The 18,154-nt window shown below is 50.3% G+C and overlaps 1 protein-coding gene across 2 annotated transcripts in view; it reads right to left on the bottom strand.

The window, feature by feature from the left end:
* PCYT1A (phosphate cytidylyltransferase 1A, choline) overlaps nt 1-18,154 on the bottom strand; it is a 37,424-nt gene that overhangs the window by 2,317 nt on the left and 16,953 nt on the right. For both annotated transcript variants that reach the window (XM_028731894.2, XM_028731896.2), the window contains exons 3-8: nt 13,804-13,903; nt 8,361-8,477; nt 5,348-5,499; nt 4,699-4,777; nt 3,067-3,209; nt 2,112-2,300 (exon numbers count right to left, since the gene is read on the bottom strand). In XM_028731894.2, coding sequence (XP_028587727.2) covers nt 2,112-2,300; nt 3,067-3,209; nt 4,699-4,777; nt 5,348-5,499; nt 8,361-8,477; nt 13,804-13,903 — 780 coding nt within the window. The remainder of the gene's footprint in view (nt 1-2,111; nt 2,301-3,066; nt 3,210-4,698; nt 4,778-5,347; nt 5,500-8,360; nt 8,478-13,803; nt 13,904-18,154) is intronic.

Here is an 18,154-nt window from a genome sequence, read left to right as displayed (position 1 = left end):
AGCCATCAAACCATTAGTTCACCTGGCTCTGTACTGGCTGCAGCTCTCCAGAGGTTCAGGCAGGAGTTCTTTGGCTGGAGATGATGTTGGGGACTGAACCTGAGACTTTCAGTGTGCAAGGCAGGGACCCCAAGGGTCATCTAGCCCAACCCCCTGCAATGCAGGAATGTAGGAGTGCAAATATCCAGAGATGTAGTGATCAGGTGGGATTGCTATGAGGAATTATGACAAATATAGAGTAAGCCATGTGTGTCAGCAATGAAAGCATTGCGTTGACTGGGTTTAAACTATTTTGATATAATTCCTGATCAATCCACACCTCTGCATCTCTGGCCATTTCCTCTACTGTCCATCTCTCTTGCCTGAGAAGTCACGTACACAGCCCAGTTGCTTCGCCAGGCAGGCATCTTGGGCCATAAAGATAGTGGGAGAGCTTCTTTGAAGTAGTTTCCATATATATTAATCTTAAGATGTTAATCTTGGAGCCAGGAAACAGATCTCACATGAAGGTGATAGTGATCCGGTCTTTCTGGCCATCCTTCTTATCATGTTTATTTACCACCCCTTTGTAGTTCTCAATTTGTTTACCCCAGAAATATCTGTGCTTAATTAGTTTTAGTAGTTTAACTTGTCCCCACGTGGGTTTGTGGAAATGCTCAGAAGAAATCTGATTGGTTCTTACGAACACTCTGTAAAAAGTTCTTTTGTGAATAAAACGGCCTGGGCCGGGGGCTGCGGAGAAAACGGACAAGCACAGAGAGACACTATTATACGCACCCTTCCCAGAGCCTTGCTGGTTCAAGCCTCTGTGTGTATTCTTATTAATCAGAGTTCAATCCTTCCTTTACTTTGCGAACACAACCTAGGAATGTCCTCTCTGAACTCACCTGCTCGGTTTGCTGTTAGCATGTGCAACAAGGCTCCCTTTATCGAGTTGGATCTCCTGGGGCCCACCCAGTTCAGTATTGTCTGCTCTGACTTATCAGCTGCTGACCAGGGTCTCTTCCACCCTCCCTTCTGAGATCCTTCTAACTCGGGTGGATGGGGAGCCTCAGCCCCAGAGGCTGAAGACAGCCAAGCCACACCCCCTGTGATGGCCTGGGATTCGGACTCGGATGCTGAACCTGAGGGATCCCAGCCTGCACAGGATTCCCCGCCTCCAGAACCAGCTGAGCCGGGGCTGGGGCCTGAGCCTGAAGGGTCCTCACCTGTGCTGGGTCCTCAGGTGCAAGCATCAGCTGAGTCTGCTCTGGCTCCTGAGGTGATGGAGGACCCATTGCCTGCAGGTGCTCCACTCTCAGCCCCATCAGAGGAAGCTGGAGTTGCCTCTGGGTCCAATAACCCTCCAGCCTCTCCTGAGCTGCAGAGGCTCAGGGCAGAGAGGTGGAGGGAACTAAGTTCCTGCAGGAGGAGTGCTCGCCTCCAGGCCAGGAGAGGTGAGTCACCTGAGGATCAGGGCCATCCTATGCCTCGGGGCAGATAAAAGCCAGCCACCCCCCCCCCCCAGTCCCAAGTTGTGGGAGCAACATTGTTGGTTGCTAGTTCCTGCCTGAACCCTGTCCTGCTTTCCTGCTGGAGCTCCTGACCTGCCCTGGCTCCCTGCTTGCAAGCCTGTTCCTGACTTCACCCGACTCCCTGCCCTGCACCCAGCTTCAGCTACTACGGACTGCCTCCTCGTTGCACCTTTGACCATGGACTGGACTTGGACCTTGCCTCTCGGGTAACCCATGGGACCAGCACACCCCCGGTCCTCAGACCACACCCCCTTAATGGTTCTCCTTTGTGCCTGGGTGGAACGCGTCCTGGCTTTGAGTGACACCTGTCGCCCTGCCCACTTTTGCAACTGGCCCCGCCCACCAGGGGCTGCTCACGGCTCCTCCATGCTGCTCTATCCTCAGATGCCAAAGACCAAACCTGGGCTGCGGGGGATGCAGAGGAGGGATTCCACCTGTGGCCTTGGGGTCTAAAGTCCTATGTAGGACGTGCAGTCTTTGTTCAGTGCAGAGGGTGCAGGCACACGTGCAGAGTGCAGCTGGGCTTATAGCCATGGGCATGCAAGCCCTGAGACTAGGCAGAGGAGCGGAAGGCGTCTGACCCTGCTGCCTCCTTACCAGAGCTCCTTCGGGGCCAAACATCTCCAGGAAGTTGCCAATGAACTCGCGGGACTTCTCTTCCCATTTCTGGATGAGGTCGATGCTTTTCTCCTCCACTTTCTGCACAAACTCCTTGGACTTCTCCTCGACGTCCTTCACCCTCTTCTTCACTTTGTCCACGCGCTCTTGCAAGTGGTACTTCTTCTCCTGCAAAAAAAGAGAGAGGCCGCCATTGTCAGTACGCCTTTGAGCCAATGCCAGCGACTGGGCTCAACAACTGGTTCTGCCCCGACTGGGCTAGGCGAACTGGAGCACTTCCAGATACCTTCCGCTCCTGGAAATCAGGTCCAAGTGCACTGGACCCACAACTGTCCATTTTGAGCACCAACCTCAGCAGAGTGTGAACAACACGGAAGAAAGCTGTGAAGCGTAACTTCTTTTATTTCTAACAGCTACTGCAAACTGAAACTAAAAAGGCTTGCATGAGTGTTACAGCTCTCACTCAGACATCTCATCTCTACATAGATAACACACAGACTCCACACAGAGTCAGGCAGGAGCGGAAGAAGCGAAGAGCAGTCTCTGCCCCCTCCTTTCTGAAAACATCATATCAGGAGATTCTCGCAATGGGAGGGGGTGAAAATATCAACAGGCATCAAGGGTTAGGGCTAGGTTGGTGGCATCCGCTGAAAAACGGCAGCCTTGGGGACAGCACCAGGCAGAAGGGCCAAATTCTGCACACAGAAAACACCTCGCTCTGTCACAGACTCAAAGCAGATGCAGAAATGTGTTTCTTTGGGTGGCAAGATTTGGATTTGGTGGGATTTGGGGTCTTCTGGAAAGGCCATGTTCACCCTCTGGGCACCTGATCTGTTTAAAAAGGTCTTCCTGCATGAAAATGGGACCCTCCCTTGGTTTGCAGCCAGGCGACCCGAAGAAGTCTGTGCACAGAAAACAAGGTCCCCGGACTTACATTGATGAAGCTGACGTTGAGCTCCTTAGCCGTGTAGCCTCTCTGCAGGTTCCGCCGGGCGTAGACGTCGTAGTCGCGGACGATGCGAGTGATGATGTCCGACGTGGAAATGCCTTCGGTTCTCTGAGTCGGTGCGAACATTCCTGCAAGCAGATGGAGAGAGGGTTGGGCGGGCAGTCAGTCGACCCAAGAAGGCTCCATAAACATGGTGCCATGATGCAATCTGGAAAGGCCCTGTAGCCTTCTTGGAGGCTTCCCATTAGCATGATGAGAAAGACTGGGGATGTGGGGTGGGGAGGAAGGGAAAAAAGGGGGGGGCAAAGGAGGAGGAAGCAGGTTAGGGCTTCCCAGCCCCTGTGTTCCCCTCCCACCTGAATTCACTGCTCTCTAATGGCCCATCTAGTCCAGCACTGGCCAAACGGATGCCAATAATAATAATAATAATAATAATAATAATAATAATAATAATAATAAAATAATTTATTTATACCCCGCCCGCCCTCCCTGGCCAGAGCCAGGCTCAGGGCGGCTAACACCAGTAAAATTACAATAAAAACATAATAGGAAAAAAACCCCAATTTAAAATACAGGTTAAAATGCAATTTAAAATGCAGCCTCATTTTAAAAGTAGCCCATAAATCAAAACCATAAGGGGAGGGAAACAGAAGGGTCAGACTGAGTCCAAACCAAAGGCCAGGTGGAAAAGCTCCGTCTTGCAGGACCCGTGGAAAGATGTCAAGTCCCGCAGGGCCCTAGTCTCTTGTGGCAGAGCATTCCACCACGTCGGGGCCAGTGCTGAAAAGGCCCTAGTTGAGACCAATCTAACCACCTTGCGACCTGGGACCTCCAAAATGTTGTCATTTGTGGACTTTAGGGTCCTCTGCAGGGCATACCAGGAGAGGCGGTCCTGTAGGTACGTGGGTCCTAGGCCGTATAGGGCTTTAAAGGTCAAAACCAGCACCTTAAACCTGACCCTGTACTCCACCGGGAGCCAGTGCAGTTGGTAATGCACTGGATGAATGTGATCCCACGGCAAGGACCCTGTAAGGAGCCTCACTGCGGCATTCTGCACCCGCTGGAGTTTCTGGAACAGCTTCAAGGGCAGCCCCACGTAGAACGAGTTACAATAATCAAGCCTGGAGGTGACCGTCGCATGGATCACTGTGGCCAGATCAGGGCGAGAAAGGTAAGGGACCAACTGCTTAATACAGCGGAGATGGAAAAATGCCACCTTTGCTGCGGCTGCAACCTGCGCCTCCATGGAAACCTGCGAGCAGGATTTGAGTACAAGAGCGACTCTCCCCTCCTGTGGTTTCCAGCAACTGGTATTCAGAAGCATCGCTGCCTCTGACCTCATGGTTAACAGCCCCTAACCCCTCTAGAGCGGTTTCCAAAATTTGGGTCTCCAGCTCTTTTTGGACTACAGTTCCCATCATCCCTGCTTGCTAGGGATGATGGGAGTTGTAGTCCAGCAACAGCTGGAGACTCGTGATTGGGAAAGCCTGCTCTAGAAGCATGTAGGGAAATGAAGAGGTTCTGTACAGCGCTGGCCTGGAGGGGAGCCAGCCCCAAGCCTCCCCAGAGGGCATCGCGGGAGGGCTGGGTGGTTCCGCTGCAGAGACACAAGCTCACCTGCTTCTTTTATGTGCTTATAGACATCGTCGCTGCCGGCGGAGGAATAGGGGATGTCGTCGTGGGCAACAAAGTCGATCTGTGGGATCGGACAGCAAGAGCCATTAGCAAAACTGCGGAGTCTGGGCAGCGGAGAAGAGGTGGCGGCACAAGCCGTGACCTGGTGGGTGAGGGCACCAAGCAGGGACTGGCACAGAGACACGGAGCAGGGAAGGCCTTTCAGCCCATTGTGCTTCCACTGGCCAGGTCTCTAGGGTGCCCCCCATCAGGGGGCAGGAGGAATGGAGTCTGGTTCCAGTGTGGTGTAGTGGTTCAGAGCGATAGACTCGTAATCTGGTGAACCGGGTTCGCTTCCCCGCTCCTCCACATGCAGCTGCTGGCTGACCTTGGGCCAGTCACACTTCTCTGAAGTCTCTCAGCCCCACTCACCTCACAGAGTGTTTGTTGTGGGGGAGGAAGGGAAAGGAGAATGTTAGCCGCTTTGAGACTCCTTCGGGTAGTGATAAAGCGGGATATCAAATCCAAACTCTTCTTCTTTTTTTTGCCATGGCTCAGAGAATCCCACTTGGCCGTAAGGCTAAGGACTGGAAAAGCCACAAGGGACCCAGCCCCCTTCCCTCCAAACCACCTTTCGCAGAGTCTCTTTTACCCTGTGCTCAGCCAAGAACTCGGGCGTCAGGGTCCAGGGGGCGTTCCTCACCACCTCGTCCACGTAGCGGCAGTGCTGCACGGCGTCGTAGCGCTCGGCCTCGTTCATCACAGTGAAGCCCTTGAAGTTGTGCGTCAGCTCGTCGCTGCAGACTGCAATCGTGGAAACGGGGTGAGAAAGTGAGCTCCGGACCTCTTAAGCAACTCTGCCCGTCCTCGCTGGGGCGCCTCCTCCCCAGAGCTCCCGCCTAGAACACCCCGTGGTGTCCCAGCGTCATCTAGAAAAGGGCTGCAGCTCAGGGACAGAGCATCTGTGCTGTATGCAGAGGGCTCCGGGGTCAAGCCCTGACATCAGGGGACTGGGAGGGACCCCCTGACTGAAAATCCCATAGAGCCGCTGCCGGTCAGTGTATGCAGTACTGAGTTAGATGGACCACAGGTCTGATTCAGGATATGTACATAAAGACTCCAATGGGAGAATAATAATAATTAGAATTAAAAATCAAGGAGAAGTAATTATCTTAGCTGGAATATATGCACCCAATGAAAAAAAAGTAGAATTCTTCAAAGAACTAGAAAAAAGGTTGCTGGAATACAGAGAAGAAGAAAAATGATCCTTATGGGAGATTTAAATGGTGTAACAAACCCTGAGATGGACAGAACAATAGGACCGAGAGGGGAAAAAGGAAAGCTGCCACGTAGTTTTTTCGAACTGGTAGAAAATATGGATATACAGTGGTGCCTCGCAAGACGAAATTAATTCGTTCCGCAAGTTTTTTCTTCTTGCGAGTTTTTCGTCTTGCGAAGCACGGTTTCCCATAGGAATGCATTGAAAATCAATTAATGCGTTCCTATGGAAACCGCTTGCCAGGCTGGCGGTGCGGAGAAGGGCTTTTCTCCCCACCGCAAGCCTTCAGGAAAGGTACGGGAACAGAGGGGAAGGGGCGCAGCGTTTCTCCTCTGTTCCCGGGGCTTGCGGTGGGAGGAGGGTTTTTCCTCCCCACCGCCAACATTCAGAACAGCATTCTGAATGTTGGCAGTGGGAAGGAAAACCCTCCTCCCACCGCAAGTCTTCAGGACAGCTATCCGAAGGCTGGCGCGGGGAGAAGGTCTCTCCGCCCCACCGCCAGCCTTCGGAGCAGCCTTCCGAAGCCTGGCGGCGGGAGGAGGTCTCTCCGCCCCACCACCAGCCTTCAGAGGAGGTCCGAGGACAGTGGGGAAGACGCGCTGCGCTTCCCCGCTGTCCCGGAGATTTCCCTATGGGCTTTCGTCTTGCGAAGGAAGCCCATAGGGAAATTCGTTTTGCGAAGCGCCTCCAAAACGGAAAACCCTTTCGTCTAGCGGGTTTTCCGTCTTGCGAGGCGTTTGTCTTGCGGGGCACCACTGTAAAAGATGCATGGAGATTTAAACGTTTAACAGAAAGGGACTATACTTATTTTTCAGAACCAAATAAATCCACCAGTAGTATAGATGCCATTTGGCTATCTAAAGAGTTACTTGGGAGAATAGATAAGATACGAATTCTGCCCAAACTAGGTCTGATTCAGGATATGGCACCTTCCCAGGGAGCCTGGGCATGTTTAGCCTGGATAAGAGGAGACGGAGAGGAGATATGATAGCCATCTTCAAATATCTAAAGGGCTGTCACACGGAAGATGGAGCATGCTTGTTCTCTCCTCTGGAGGATGGGACCTGACCCAATGGATTCAAGTTACAAAAAAGTAGATTCTTGTAAGAAGAAGAACATTCTGACAGTGAGGGCTGCTTGGCAGTGGAATGGATTTAATCTGGAGGTTGTGGTCTCTCCTTCCTTGGAAGTTTTCCAGCAGAGGTTGGGTGGCCATCTCTCTTGGATGCTTTAGTTGAGATTCCTGCATTGCAGGGGGTGGACTAGATGACCCTTGGGGTCCCTTCCAACTCTATGGTTTTGGCTTAACCCCTTAAACTACATCTCCGAATTATGAGAAGTTATTAAAAATAAGATTTAGGTTTTGAATTATAAGGTCTTTTCTAAGTTAATGAGGAAAATAGGTAAGGTAATGTAATGAAAGATTAGAATAAATAAAGTGGGGAAGGATTTGCTGAACCAACAAACTGAATTGGAATACAGGAAAGGGAGGGGTGAGGAAGTCCGGGAAATAAGCAAATGAAAGTTAAGTAAAGGAAGATGGAATTGTTTTTAACTATTTTTTAATTTGTATTTTTCTTTTTTTCTTTTTTGCATTTTGTAATATTTCGAAAATTTCAATAAATATCTATGAAGAAAAAAAAAATAAACTACATCTCCGGCTGAAACAAAGTGCTCATGCTCACATCAACACCTTCCCTCCCCGCAACACTTCTTGGGACAAAGGGCTGAGTTTTGCTTTTTCAGAAATCTCCGCAAGCCACTGTATACAAGGAATGGCACTTTTTGGAATAGCAGTATGCGTTACTTTAAGAACTGTATAAATACTCAGAAATAAACTGTACAGAGAGCTAACTGCACAATAAAACTTTGCTAAAACGCTACAAAGTCAAGACAGTATCCCAGGAAAAGGCAGAAGGAAGCTTTGCTTGGCATCTGGACCCCAGGGAGGGAACAGCCTCCCTTGTGACATCTGGCCAAATGGAACAGATAAAAGGCAGTAGGGCATAAAGACAGGCCAATATAGCCAACACACAACTGCCATGATGGAAACCTGAATTGCTCTGAAATGTCAATGGAACACATACTGGCTTGTTCATTTTTTCTGCACAGGTGATACAGATGAGCTGTGGGTCCTACGTTTTAGACAAGCCTCCTTGGCTGTCTTCTGGGCCATGTATTTCCTCCAGGGGGAAAAGTACTTTCTCTTGTCTGCTCTGAATCTTCTCCTGAATCAAGATCTCTGGGTGAATCTAACCAAGTCCTAGCATTATGAGAGAGGAAGGAAAGAATTCTCTCTACTTGCTTCGTACATATCATGCGTGGTTCCCCCAGCCAGGTAGCTTTCCTCCAAAATGTTTATGGAGTCGAAGGAGCTCTGCCTTACCCCCTACAATCAGGTACGTGTTTGGGAAGAGGTTTTTCGCCTGCATCAAGGCCCGTGCGTGCCCAGAGTGGAAAAGGTCAAATATTCCGTCGGCATAAACCCTGACTGGTCTGTCCACTAAGAAGAGGAGAAAGGAAAAGCTTGTTAGTGAGGTGCTTTAAGGCTTCCACAAGAGCCTGTTCCAACCCCAAATAAAAGATTCTGTCTAGTAGAGTGGTTCTCTTTGCAGCGACTTGAAGCACAGCTTCCTTTGTTCAAGTCCTCAGAGTTCCTGGTTGCAGGCAAATCCACAAAGACAATGGCTTCAAGTTACAAGAAAGGAGATTCCCAAGGAGAGCAAGAGCTGTTCGACAGTGGAATTGTCTCCCTTGGGACTCTCCTCCCTTGGAGGTTTTTAAACAGAGGTTGGATGGCTGCCTGTCTTGGATGCTTTAGCTGAGATTCCTGCAATTGCAGGGGGTTGGACTAGATGACCCGCAGGAGTCCCTTCCAACTCTATGACACGATCAGACCCAGAGCATTTGCAAAAGTAGCAGCAATCAATCAGGGCAGACGAGCAAGGAGACTTCCCTAATCTCTAATCACTGGAGAGCCAACGTGGTGTAGTGGTTAGGAGCAGTGGACTCGTAATCTGGTGGACCGGGTTCGATTCCCTGCTCCTCCACATGCAGCTGCTGGGTGACCTTGGGCCAGTCACACTTCTCTGAAGTATCTCAGCCTCACTCACCTCACAGAGTGTTTGTTGTGGGAGAGGAAGGGAAAGGAGATTGTGAGCTGCTTTGAGACTACTTAGGGTAGTGAAAAAGCAGGATATCAAATCCAAACTCCTCCTCCCCCAGCTTCAGCACCTTGGTGCATCAGCAATAAGGACCCCCTTGGCTGTAAGGACTTTCTGGCACCCATTAGATTTTCACTGGTCACGAGAGATCTACACAAATAGGCAATTTCCAGGGAAATCTCAGCATATGAAATACACCTGGAAAAACAGGTTCAACATGGCGCAGGGATTTAGAGAACCAGTATATTTGCGAGTAACTCTGCCCTGCTGTAAACTCAACCCCCCACCCCCTTCCACATGCGGCTGTGTCTCACAGCTCCAACATGCGCAGGAAGAATATCCATGTGCAAGAGGGACCCATGCCTTGAGGAAATGGGGGAGACCGACCAAATTCCTATAGAGTCAGTGACAGCCACCCAGTGACGGCCACCCAGCTATAAATGAGGATTACCGTATTTTTCGCTTTATATGATGCACTTTCCCCCTCCTAAAAAGTAAGGGGAAATGTGTGTGCGTCTTATGGAGCGACTGCAGGCGGGAGGCTCTGCTCAGCGCTCCCTTTAAAGAGCTGCGTGGAGCCTGTGTGCGGCTCTTCGGGGCTTTTCCCCGAGGAGGGAGAAGGGCTGCCCCCCCACACTCCGTGCACTCTTTAAAGGGAGCACAGCTCTTGAAGGAGCCTTAGCTGCACGCAGCCTCTCCCGGGCAGGGTATGAAGGCTCCCCTTGCCTGGGAGAGGCTGTGTGCGGCTATCCCATAAGCCAGGATAGCCAGCGGGATCGCAGCACAGCGATCCCGCTGGCTGTCCTGGCTTCTGGGATTCAGAATATATTTTTTTTCTTGTTTTCCTCTTCCAAAAACTAGGTGTGTCTTTGTTAGGATATTTCCGTTCCACCTTAAAAGGGAGCAGGCTTTGTGAGTCACAGAGTCTGCGTATTTCCTGTTCACAGGAAGTTTATGTTTTCTGTTGCTTTCGTTTCTCTCTCGGTGCCTGAACACTGAAGCAGGCCATCATGTTTTTTTCTTTGTTCTGACCAACGCTGAATAAACTTAAATAATGCTCTCCTGCATGCATCTTTCGCTGTGCATTATCTGCTGATAAGAGCATGCATCAGCTCTGGAATGTGGTAAGCTATTTCTGGAGCTCGTGTCGCTAATTGCTGATACTGCGTGTCTACGGGAGATCGATGGACGTCTGGAGGCGACGTGGGGCCATGATGGACTTTGTCTCCCTGGCAGTATCCCAACAGTCTTATGGTCTGGTGCGTCTTATAGAGCGAAAAAGACGGTAAGTAAATGCATGCAAGTAAAGTCTACCAAGAGCTAGTAGCCACAATGCCTATGTTCTTCCTAAGCCATTGGTTGGGTGCCGGCTGCTGGGAACCCCGGGACTCAAGAGTTGCTCCTGCTCCCAGGCCCCATTTGTGGGCTTCCCGCAGGAATCTGACTGGGCACTGTCTGAAGAGTGCCGGACTAGGTGAGCCATTGGCCTGACCTGGCGGGCTCTCCTTATCTTTGTACAAAGGAACATCGCCCAAAGCGGCAAACTGCCCATGACCCCCAGTTCAAGGCTAAATCTGGGCAGTTTATCAAGCCTGGAACCTGCAGATAAGGACATAAGGGAAGTCTGCTGGGTCAGGCCAGCGGCCCCTCTCGTCCAGCAGCTTGTTCTGGCAGTGGCCAGTCAGATTCCTGTGTGATGCCCACAAGCAGGATTCGAGAGCAGGGGCAAGTGTCATTTTGAGCCATGACACCTCCAACAGTGCAGGCGGACTGGAGCCATTGTGACTAGTAGCCATCGAGAGCCACACCCTCCTCCATGAATTGGCTGAGTCCACTTTTAAAGCCATCCCTGCCTCCTGGGGGAGTGAGTTCCAAAGATTAACTCTGTGCTCTACAAATGGTCTTGAACAGGGGACCTTGGGGGTGACGGGCAGGGATTCACCCTGTGCGCCACTGCCCAGCTGTGGCCAAATAACAACAACAACAACAACAACAACAACAATAATAATAATAATAATAATAATAATAATAATAATAATAATAATTTATTATTTATACCCCGCCCATCTGGCTGAGTTTCCCCAGCCACTCTGGGCGGCTCCCAATCGAGTGTTAAAAACAATACAGCATTAAATATCAAAAACATCCCTAAACAGGGCTGCCTTCAGATGTCTTTTAAAGATAAGATAGCTGCTTATTTCCTTGACATCTGAAGGGAGGGTGTTCCACAGGACAGGTGCCACTACCGAGAAGGCCCTCTGCCTGGTTCCCTGTAACCTCACTTCTCGCAGGGAGGGAACCGCCAGAAGGCCCTCGGAGCTGGACCTCAGTGTCCGGGCTGAACGATGGGAGTGGAGATTCTCCTTCAGATATTCAGGACCGAGGCTGTTTAGGGCTTTAAAGGTCAGCACCAACACTTGGAATTATGCTCGGAAACGTACCAGGAGCCAATGCAGATCTCTCAGGACTGGTGTTATATGGTCTCAGCTGCCACTCCCAGTCACCAGTCTATCTACCGCATTCTGGATTAATTGTAGTTTCTGGGTCACCTTCAAAGGTAGCCCCACGTAGAGCGCATTGCAGTAGTCCAAGCGGGTGATAACCAGCCAAAGAAAGGAGCAGGAGGGAAACTGGCCAAGGAAGCCTCCTGCATTGCAGGGGGTTGGACTAGATTACCCTTGGGGAACCCATCCAACCAGCGTTCATTTCAACAACAGGCTAGGCCAGGTCAAGCCATGACCTTTCGGAAGGTTTGCTTGCTTCTCTGAGCGACTGGGGATCCTCTTCTGCCTTTATGCCTGCTCTCCGTTTACCTTGCTCTCGGGTACACAGGAGCCAGGCACCGCCTACCTGCTGAGGCCACAAAGCCGCTCTCTGATCTGATAGACTGAAAGGGCAAGCTCAGCCTCACCTCCCGTGACTTCACAGGTATTAGCAGAGAGATTAAGGGGATTTCGCAGCTGCATTGCGAGGTGGGGCTCTGCACTTTGCACTCAAGTCAGCAGAAGGAAGCCCAGAGGCAAACCCTCCCTTTGCCTTCCTGAACTCTTGACTGGGGATTAGGAGGGCAAATCTCTGCTGAGAAGGAAGCTGGGAGGGCAGAGAAAAGAAAACCCCCCCATCTTGCTAAAGGCTGTTCCAGTTTTGATAGATCCAGAAGGGCGTTTCGATAAGAATTAAATATAGCCCTTTGAGATTACAGCATCCTTGATAGGGACAATGAGCGAGTGTGGGAGCAGCAATTTGTGTTTTGCTATATATATATATGGACCTCTCAGCTGGCACCCACCCAGACGGGGTGGAGAAGGGGATTGGGGGGAAAGATGAGGGGATTATAATAAATGTAGTGGTTTGGGTTGGAGTAGGACAGGGGTAGGCAACCCAAGGCCCGGGGGCCAGATGCGGCCCAATCGCCTTCTCAATCCGACCCACGGACGGTCCAGGAATCAGCGTGTTTTTACATGAGCAGAATGTGTCCTTTTATTTAAAATGCATCTCTGGGTTATTTGTGGAGCCTGCCTGGTGTTTTTACGTAAGTAGAATGTGTGCTTTTGTTTAAAATGTATCTCTGGGTTATTTGTGGGGCATAGGAACTTGTTCATTTATTTATTTTTTTCAAAATATAGTCCGGCCCCCCACAAGGTCTGAGGGACCGGCCCATGGCTGAGAAAGGTTGCTGACCCCTGGAGTAGGACCTTGGAGACTAGGGTTCAAAACCCCACTCAGCCATCAAGCTCGCTGGGTGACCTTGGGTGCCAGTCACTGCCTCTCAGGCTAAACTACCTCACAGGGTTGTTGTGAGGATATATTGAGGAGGGAGAGAACTATGTAACCCCACCCTGAGCTCCTTGGAGAAGGTGGGACATAAAAGCAGTAAATCATCATCATCATTTCCATAAACCACAGATCCCTTCAAGTCACTGCTGAGAGGGGCTGGACCGAAATAAATCCCTCTCGCCACCTACTCAAAACTGGGCGCTTTGAGAATTACCATATTTTTCGCTCTGTAGGATGCACTTTTTCCCCTCCAAAAATTGAGGGGAAATGTGTGTGCATCCTATGGAGCGAATGCAGGCTCCTTGGCTACAGCGATAGCAACGCTAAGCCTCCGAAGCGCAGAGGGAGCGCTCCCTCCGTGCTCCGGAGGCTTCCCATTGCTTTCGCTGAAGCCTGGAGAGCGAGAGGCGTCGGTGCACACCAACCCCTCTCGCTCCCCAGGCATCAAGGATAGCTGCCTGAAGGCCTTTGGAGCGCAGCACAAGTTCCCGCTGCGTTCCGGAGGCTTCAGGTTCCTTTCGCTGAAGCCAGAAAGTCTTGCTCTCCCGGCTTCAGCAAAAGGAACCCAAAGCCTGAGGAGCGCAGCGGGAACTTGCGCTGCGCTCGGAAGGCTTCAGGGATAGCCGCGTGCAGCCCCTCCGGCAGGGAGAGGTTGCGCGGGGCTAAAGAGGAAGCCAAAACAGCGAGCGGGATCCATCCCGCTCATTGCCTTGGCTTGTGCCATAGCCGCGCGCAACCCCTCCGGCAGGGAGAGGTTGCGTGCAGTCTGTACGCTGCTCTTTGGGGCTGGGGAGGAAATAAGATTTTTTTTCTTGATTTCCCCCCTCTAAAAACTAGGTGCGCCCTATGGTCCGGTGTGCCCTATGGAGCGAAAAATACGGTACTTACACGGCGTCCCCCTTAACGCTTCATCAAACGTTACTCGGATGTATGGCTTGCTGTAGTCCACTTCAAGCTCATCGGAAAATGGAGCCGGCTCCCGGAGACCCTAAATTATGAAAGGATATCAAGAAAGTAGGTGAGCTTTAACACAGAGGGGCAATTTACACCACAAAGAGCTCATAACCCACCTACTTTCAGCAGCCAGAAACACCATAACCAGACACTGGAGAGACCTGTCAGGAGTAAGCATGGACCAATGGTACCCAATAGTATGGGAAACAGCCCTACTAGAAAAATTAACCAATAAACTGAAACTGACACGGGGACAAACAGAAGAAGACTCCTTCACCCCGGTATGGCTCCCCTTTATCACATACACAGCCCAACAAGACAATGACAATAATCCACCAACAGCATACAAATCAATATGGCTAACCTGACCCAAAACACCCACCCACCCCACTCACACACGAAAACAAAGATCACCACAGCCAACCACAAACAAACAATCACACCCTAGGCCAGTGTTTCCCAACCGGTGTTCCGCGGCACATTAGTGTGCCGCGGAACGTTGCCTTGTGTTCCGTGGGAGGGAGGCGGGCGACTCGGGCGGCGAGAGGCGGGGCGGCGGCGGCGAGCACACGCGGGGTGGCGAGCGAGCTCCCTCCCACATCCCATCGCCGCTCGCTTCGGCCGGCCTACTGGAGCGAGCGGCGATGGGATGTGGGAGGGAGCTCGCTCGCCGCCCCGCGTGTGCTCGCCGCCGCCGCCCCGCCTCTCGCCGCCCGAGTCGCCCGCCTCCCTCCCACGGCACACCAGCCTACCTCCGTGTGCCTTTGCCCAAAAAAGGTTGGGAAACACTGCCCTAGGCCAACCCCAACCTCCCTCACCACCAAAGGAACACAAGCGAACAGCACAAGCAACGCTGACACCAAACCCTACATACATTAAGCATAACAGAAACATCGCCACCCAACCCCAACCCCACCCATCTTCCCTCCCTCCACCCCTTCTTCTTCTTCTTCTTCTTCTTCTTCTTCTTCTTCTTCTTCTTCTTCTTCTTCTTCTTTCTTTTCTCCCCCTAATGTCTCAACAAATGAAACGGATTTGTAAAAATGTTACATGGAAAAAATATGAGAGACATTACACTTACTTCTGTAAAACAAGAAAATCTTTAATAAAAAATTATATATATATAAAAAAACCACACAGAGGGGCGGAAGGGCATCTTGATTCAGCACCGAATCAGACCTGAAAACAGACCAAACGGGCACCAGGCCCAAGGCTATGGAAGGATTGCAGCGAGTGAGTGTCTGGAGGGGTCACAGAGCTCACGCTTTCAGAGAGCACCACGTCCACTTCATCCGATGAAGGTGACTGTTGGGAGATTCAGGACAGACAACAAAAAGCCCATCTTCACGCAGCACGTAGTTAACCTATGGAACTCACTCCTACCAGGATGCGACGCTGGCCACCAACTGGATGGCTTTAAAAGATGAGACAAATTGGTGGGAGATATGGCTCTCAAAGACGGACGCCTTCTCTCTCCACCGTCAGGAGGCAGCGTGTCTCTGAACGCCAGTTGCTGGAAGTCACAAGAGTGGAGGAGCTGCCGCTGCTGCACTCAGGCCCTGCTTGGGGGATTTCCAGAAGCACCTCGCTGGCCCCTGCGAGAACAGGATGCTGCACTAGAGGGGCCTGATTCAGCTACAGGGCTCTTCTGTTCCTGGGTAGCAGGAAAGTCATTTGACCGATGTTTTGAAGAGCCACTGCCACTCTGAGCACAGGACGAGATGACCCAGTGACCCAACTTGCTGAAGTGCAGGGTTATATATATACAGTGGTACCTCGGCTCTTGAACGTAATCCATTCCAGAAGACCGTTAGACTTCCAAAACGTTCAAAAACTGAGGCGCAAAGGGCTGGCTGCAAGTTCAATTGGAAAAACTGAAAAACACGCAATGGAAGCTTTTTGACTTCCGAGGCGCATTCGAAAATGGAAGTAATTACAGTGGTACCTTGGGTTAAGTACTTAATTCGTTCTGGAGGTCCGTTCTGAACCTGAAACTGTTCTTAACCTGAAGCACCACTTTAGCTAATGGGGCCTCCTGCTGCTGCCGCGCTGCCGGAGCACGATTTCTGTTCTCATCCTGAAGCAAAGTTCTTAACCCGAGGTACTATTTCTGGGTTAGTGGAGTCTGTAACCTGAAGCGTATGTAACCTGAAGTGTATGTAACCCGAGGTACCACTGTACTTCCGGGTTTTCGGCGTTCGAAAACAAAAACGTTCGGCTTCTGAGACACTCGAAAACAGAGGCACCACTGCATTTGCAATTCAGCTTCTCTTGCTGTGGAACGTGGGAACTAATTCCACATAAAATCCAGAGATTCCGAAGGTTTCATATACCACTGTTGTCTTATTACAGTGGTGCCTCGCAAGACGAAAAGAATCCGTTCCGCGATTCTCTTCGTCTTGCGGTTTTTTCGTCTTGCGAAGCAAGCCCATTAGCGGCTTAGCGCTATTAGCGGCTTAGCGGGCTTAGCGGATCAGCTGTTAAGCGGTTTAGTGGATCAGCTGATAAGCGGCTTAGCGACCAGCTGTTAAGCAGCTTAGCGATCAGCTGTTAAGCGGCTTAGCGGATCAGCTGTTAAGTGGCTTAGCGGCTTAGCGGATCAGCTGATAAGCGGCTTAGCGGCTTGGGAAAAAGGGGGGGGGGAACCCTGCAGGAACTCGCAAGACATTTTCGTCTTGCGAAGCAAGCCCATAGGAAATTCGTTTTGCGAAGCACCTCCAAAACGGAAAACCCTTTCGTCTAGCGGGTTTTCCGTCTTGCGAGGCATTCGTCTTGCGGGGCACCACTGTACTTCTTTTTCTGGAACGAACAAAGGAACCTCTTTCGTCTCTTTTCTCTCTCTCTCCATTCTCCGCTGCCACCCCTTTCTTGTCCTGGCATTCAGAGTTGGAATCCTGATAAAAAAACTAAGGAGCTGTAGGCATATAAGCGTCATATGCATTTTCTCTATAAATTCCTCCTCAAAACCCACCGCGAGGGCCTCTCTCTGGCGCTGTGTTTATCAACCTTCAGTGTCCCCATGCTGTAAAAAATGGAGCCAATGAGAGAGAAGATGGGAGGAATCACGTATTTTTCTTTGTGTGTGTGTGTTGGTGGTGGGGACCTCCAAGTGTACAGAAGTCTAAGAACTCTAAAACGGGGCCGAGCAAACTCACTGGTCCCAGGAGCCACGGAATCTTGATTGTTAAGCTGGAAAAGAAAACGGGGAATTTGAGAGGCCGAGAGTGAAGTGACTCACTCAAACCCCTCACAGCTTATTGCATCCCAGGGGAGGAGATGTCTATGGAGAAAGCATGCGGGGAAAGATGCTCAAGAGAGCCTCTCACACCCCCTTCCTTGCCCAATTGCAACACAACAGCCCTGCAGTTGGGTTTCAATCTCTGGCAGTTGCTGCCACTGCTGCAGCCTTATTTTGGTTACCTCCACCCCTTCTCTAAAGCCACGGCTAGCAGGCGGGCATTCAGGAACAGCAACACATCCTGTTGGGGGCTGGGGATGCACTGCAACCTTTCGTTGCAGTACTTAGTTGTTAAGAACGATGCTGCCTGGGAAAGATTGTGGAAGAAAGGGGTCAAGTGTTAAAGGAAAATATAAGGAAAATGATGTACAGATGCTTTTTGACTCCTGTAAAATTAGCAAAGATATATCATAACTGTGACAATCTATGTTGGAAATGTAAAGAAAAGGAAGGAACCTTTTATCGTATGTAGTGGACCTGTCCCAAGGTGAAAGACTTCTGGGAAAAGGTTTATAATGAATTGAAAAAAATGTTGAAATATACATTTCTTCTTGGACTAACAGGTTTGGAATTGCCCAAGAAAGATGTTAAATGATTTTTGTATGCCACAACTGCTGCTTGTATTTTGTTAGCTAAAAAGTGGAAAACCCAAGAATTACCAACGACAGAAGAATGGCAGATGAAGATGATGGATTTTTCAGAGCTAGCCGACCTGACCGGAAGAGCCTGCGACCAGAAGGAGGAGGAGTATCAGGAAGAGTGGATTAGTTAAATATGTTAAGTTAAATTAACTGAAAACAGCTTGCAGATACTTAATTGTCTTAGGATTTTATTTATGTTAAGTGATGAATTAATATGTTTAATTTTATAATGTGAAGAGTTAAGGATGTTAATGTTTAAGTTAAATTTTATAAGAACTGTGATTTGGAAAACCGTTAAAAGGATATGCAATGAAATTCAACCAAGGGGAAGCGAGGAAGTCATGTAACAATGTTAATAAGTGTAATTTTCAATAAGGCTATGATTTATGTTTGTTTGTCTTATGTG

Source organism: Podarcis muralis, chromosome 6 (genome assembly GCF_964188315.1).
Source record: "Podarcis muralis chromosome 6, rPodMur119.hap1.1, whole genome shotgun sequence".
Taxonomy (NCBI): domain Eukaryota; kingdom Metazoa; phylum Chordata; class Lepidosauria; order Squamata; family Lacertidae; genus Podarcis; species Podarcis muralis.
The sequence above is the reverse complement of the archived record's forward strand: the minus strand, read 5'-3'. Positions and strand labels throughout refer to the sequence as shown.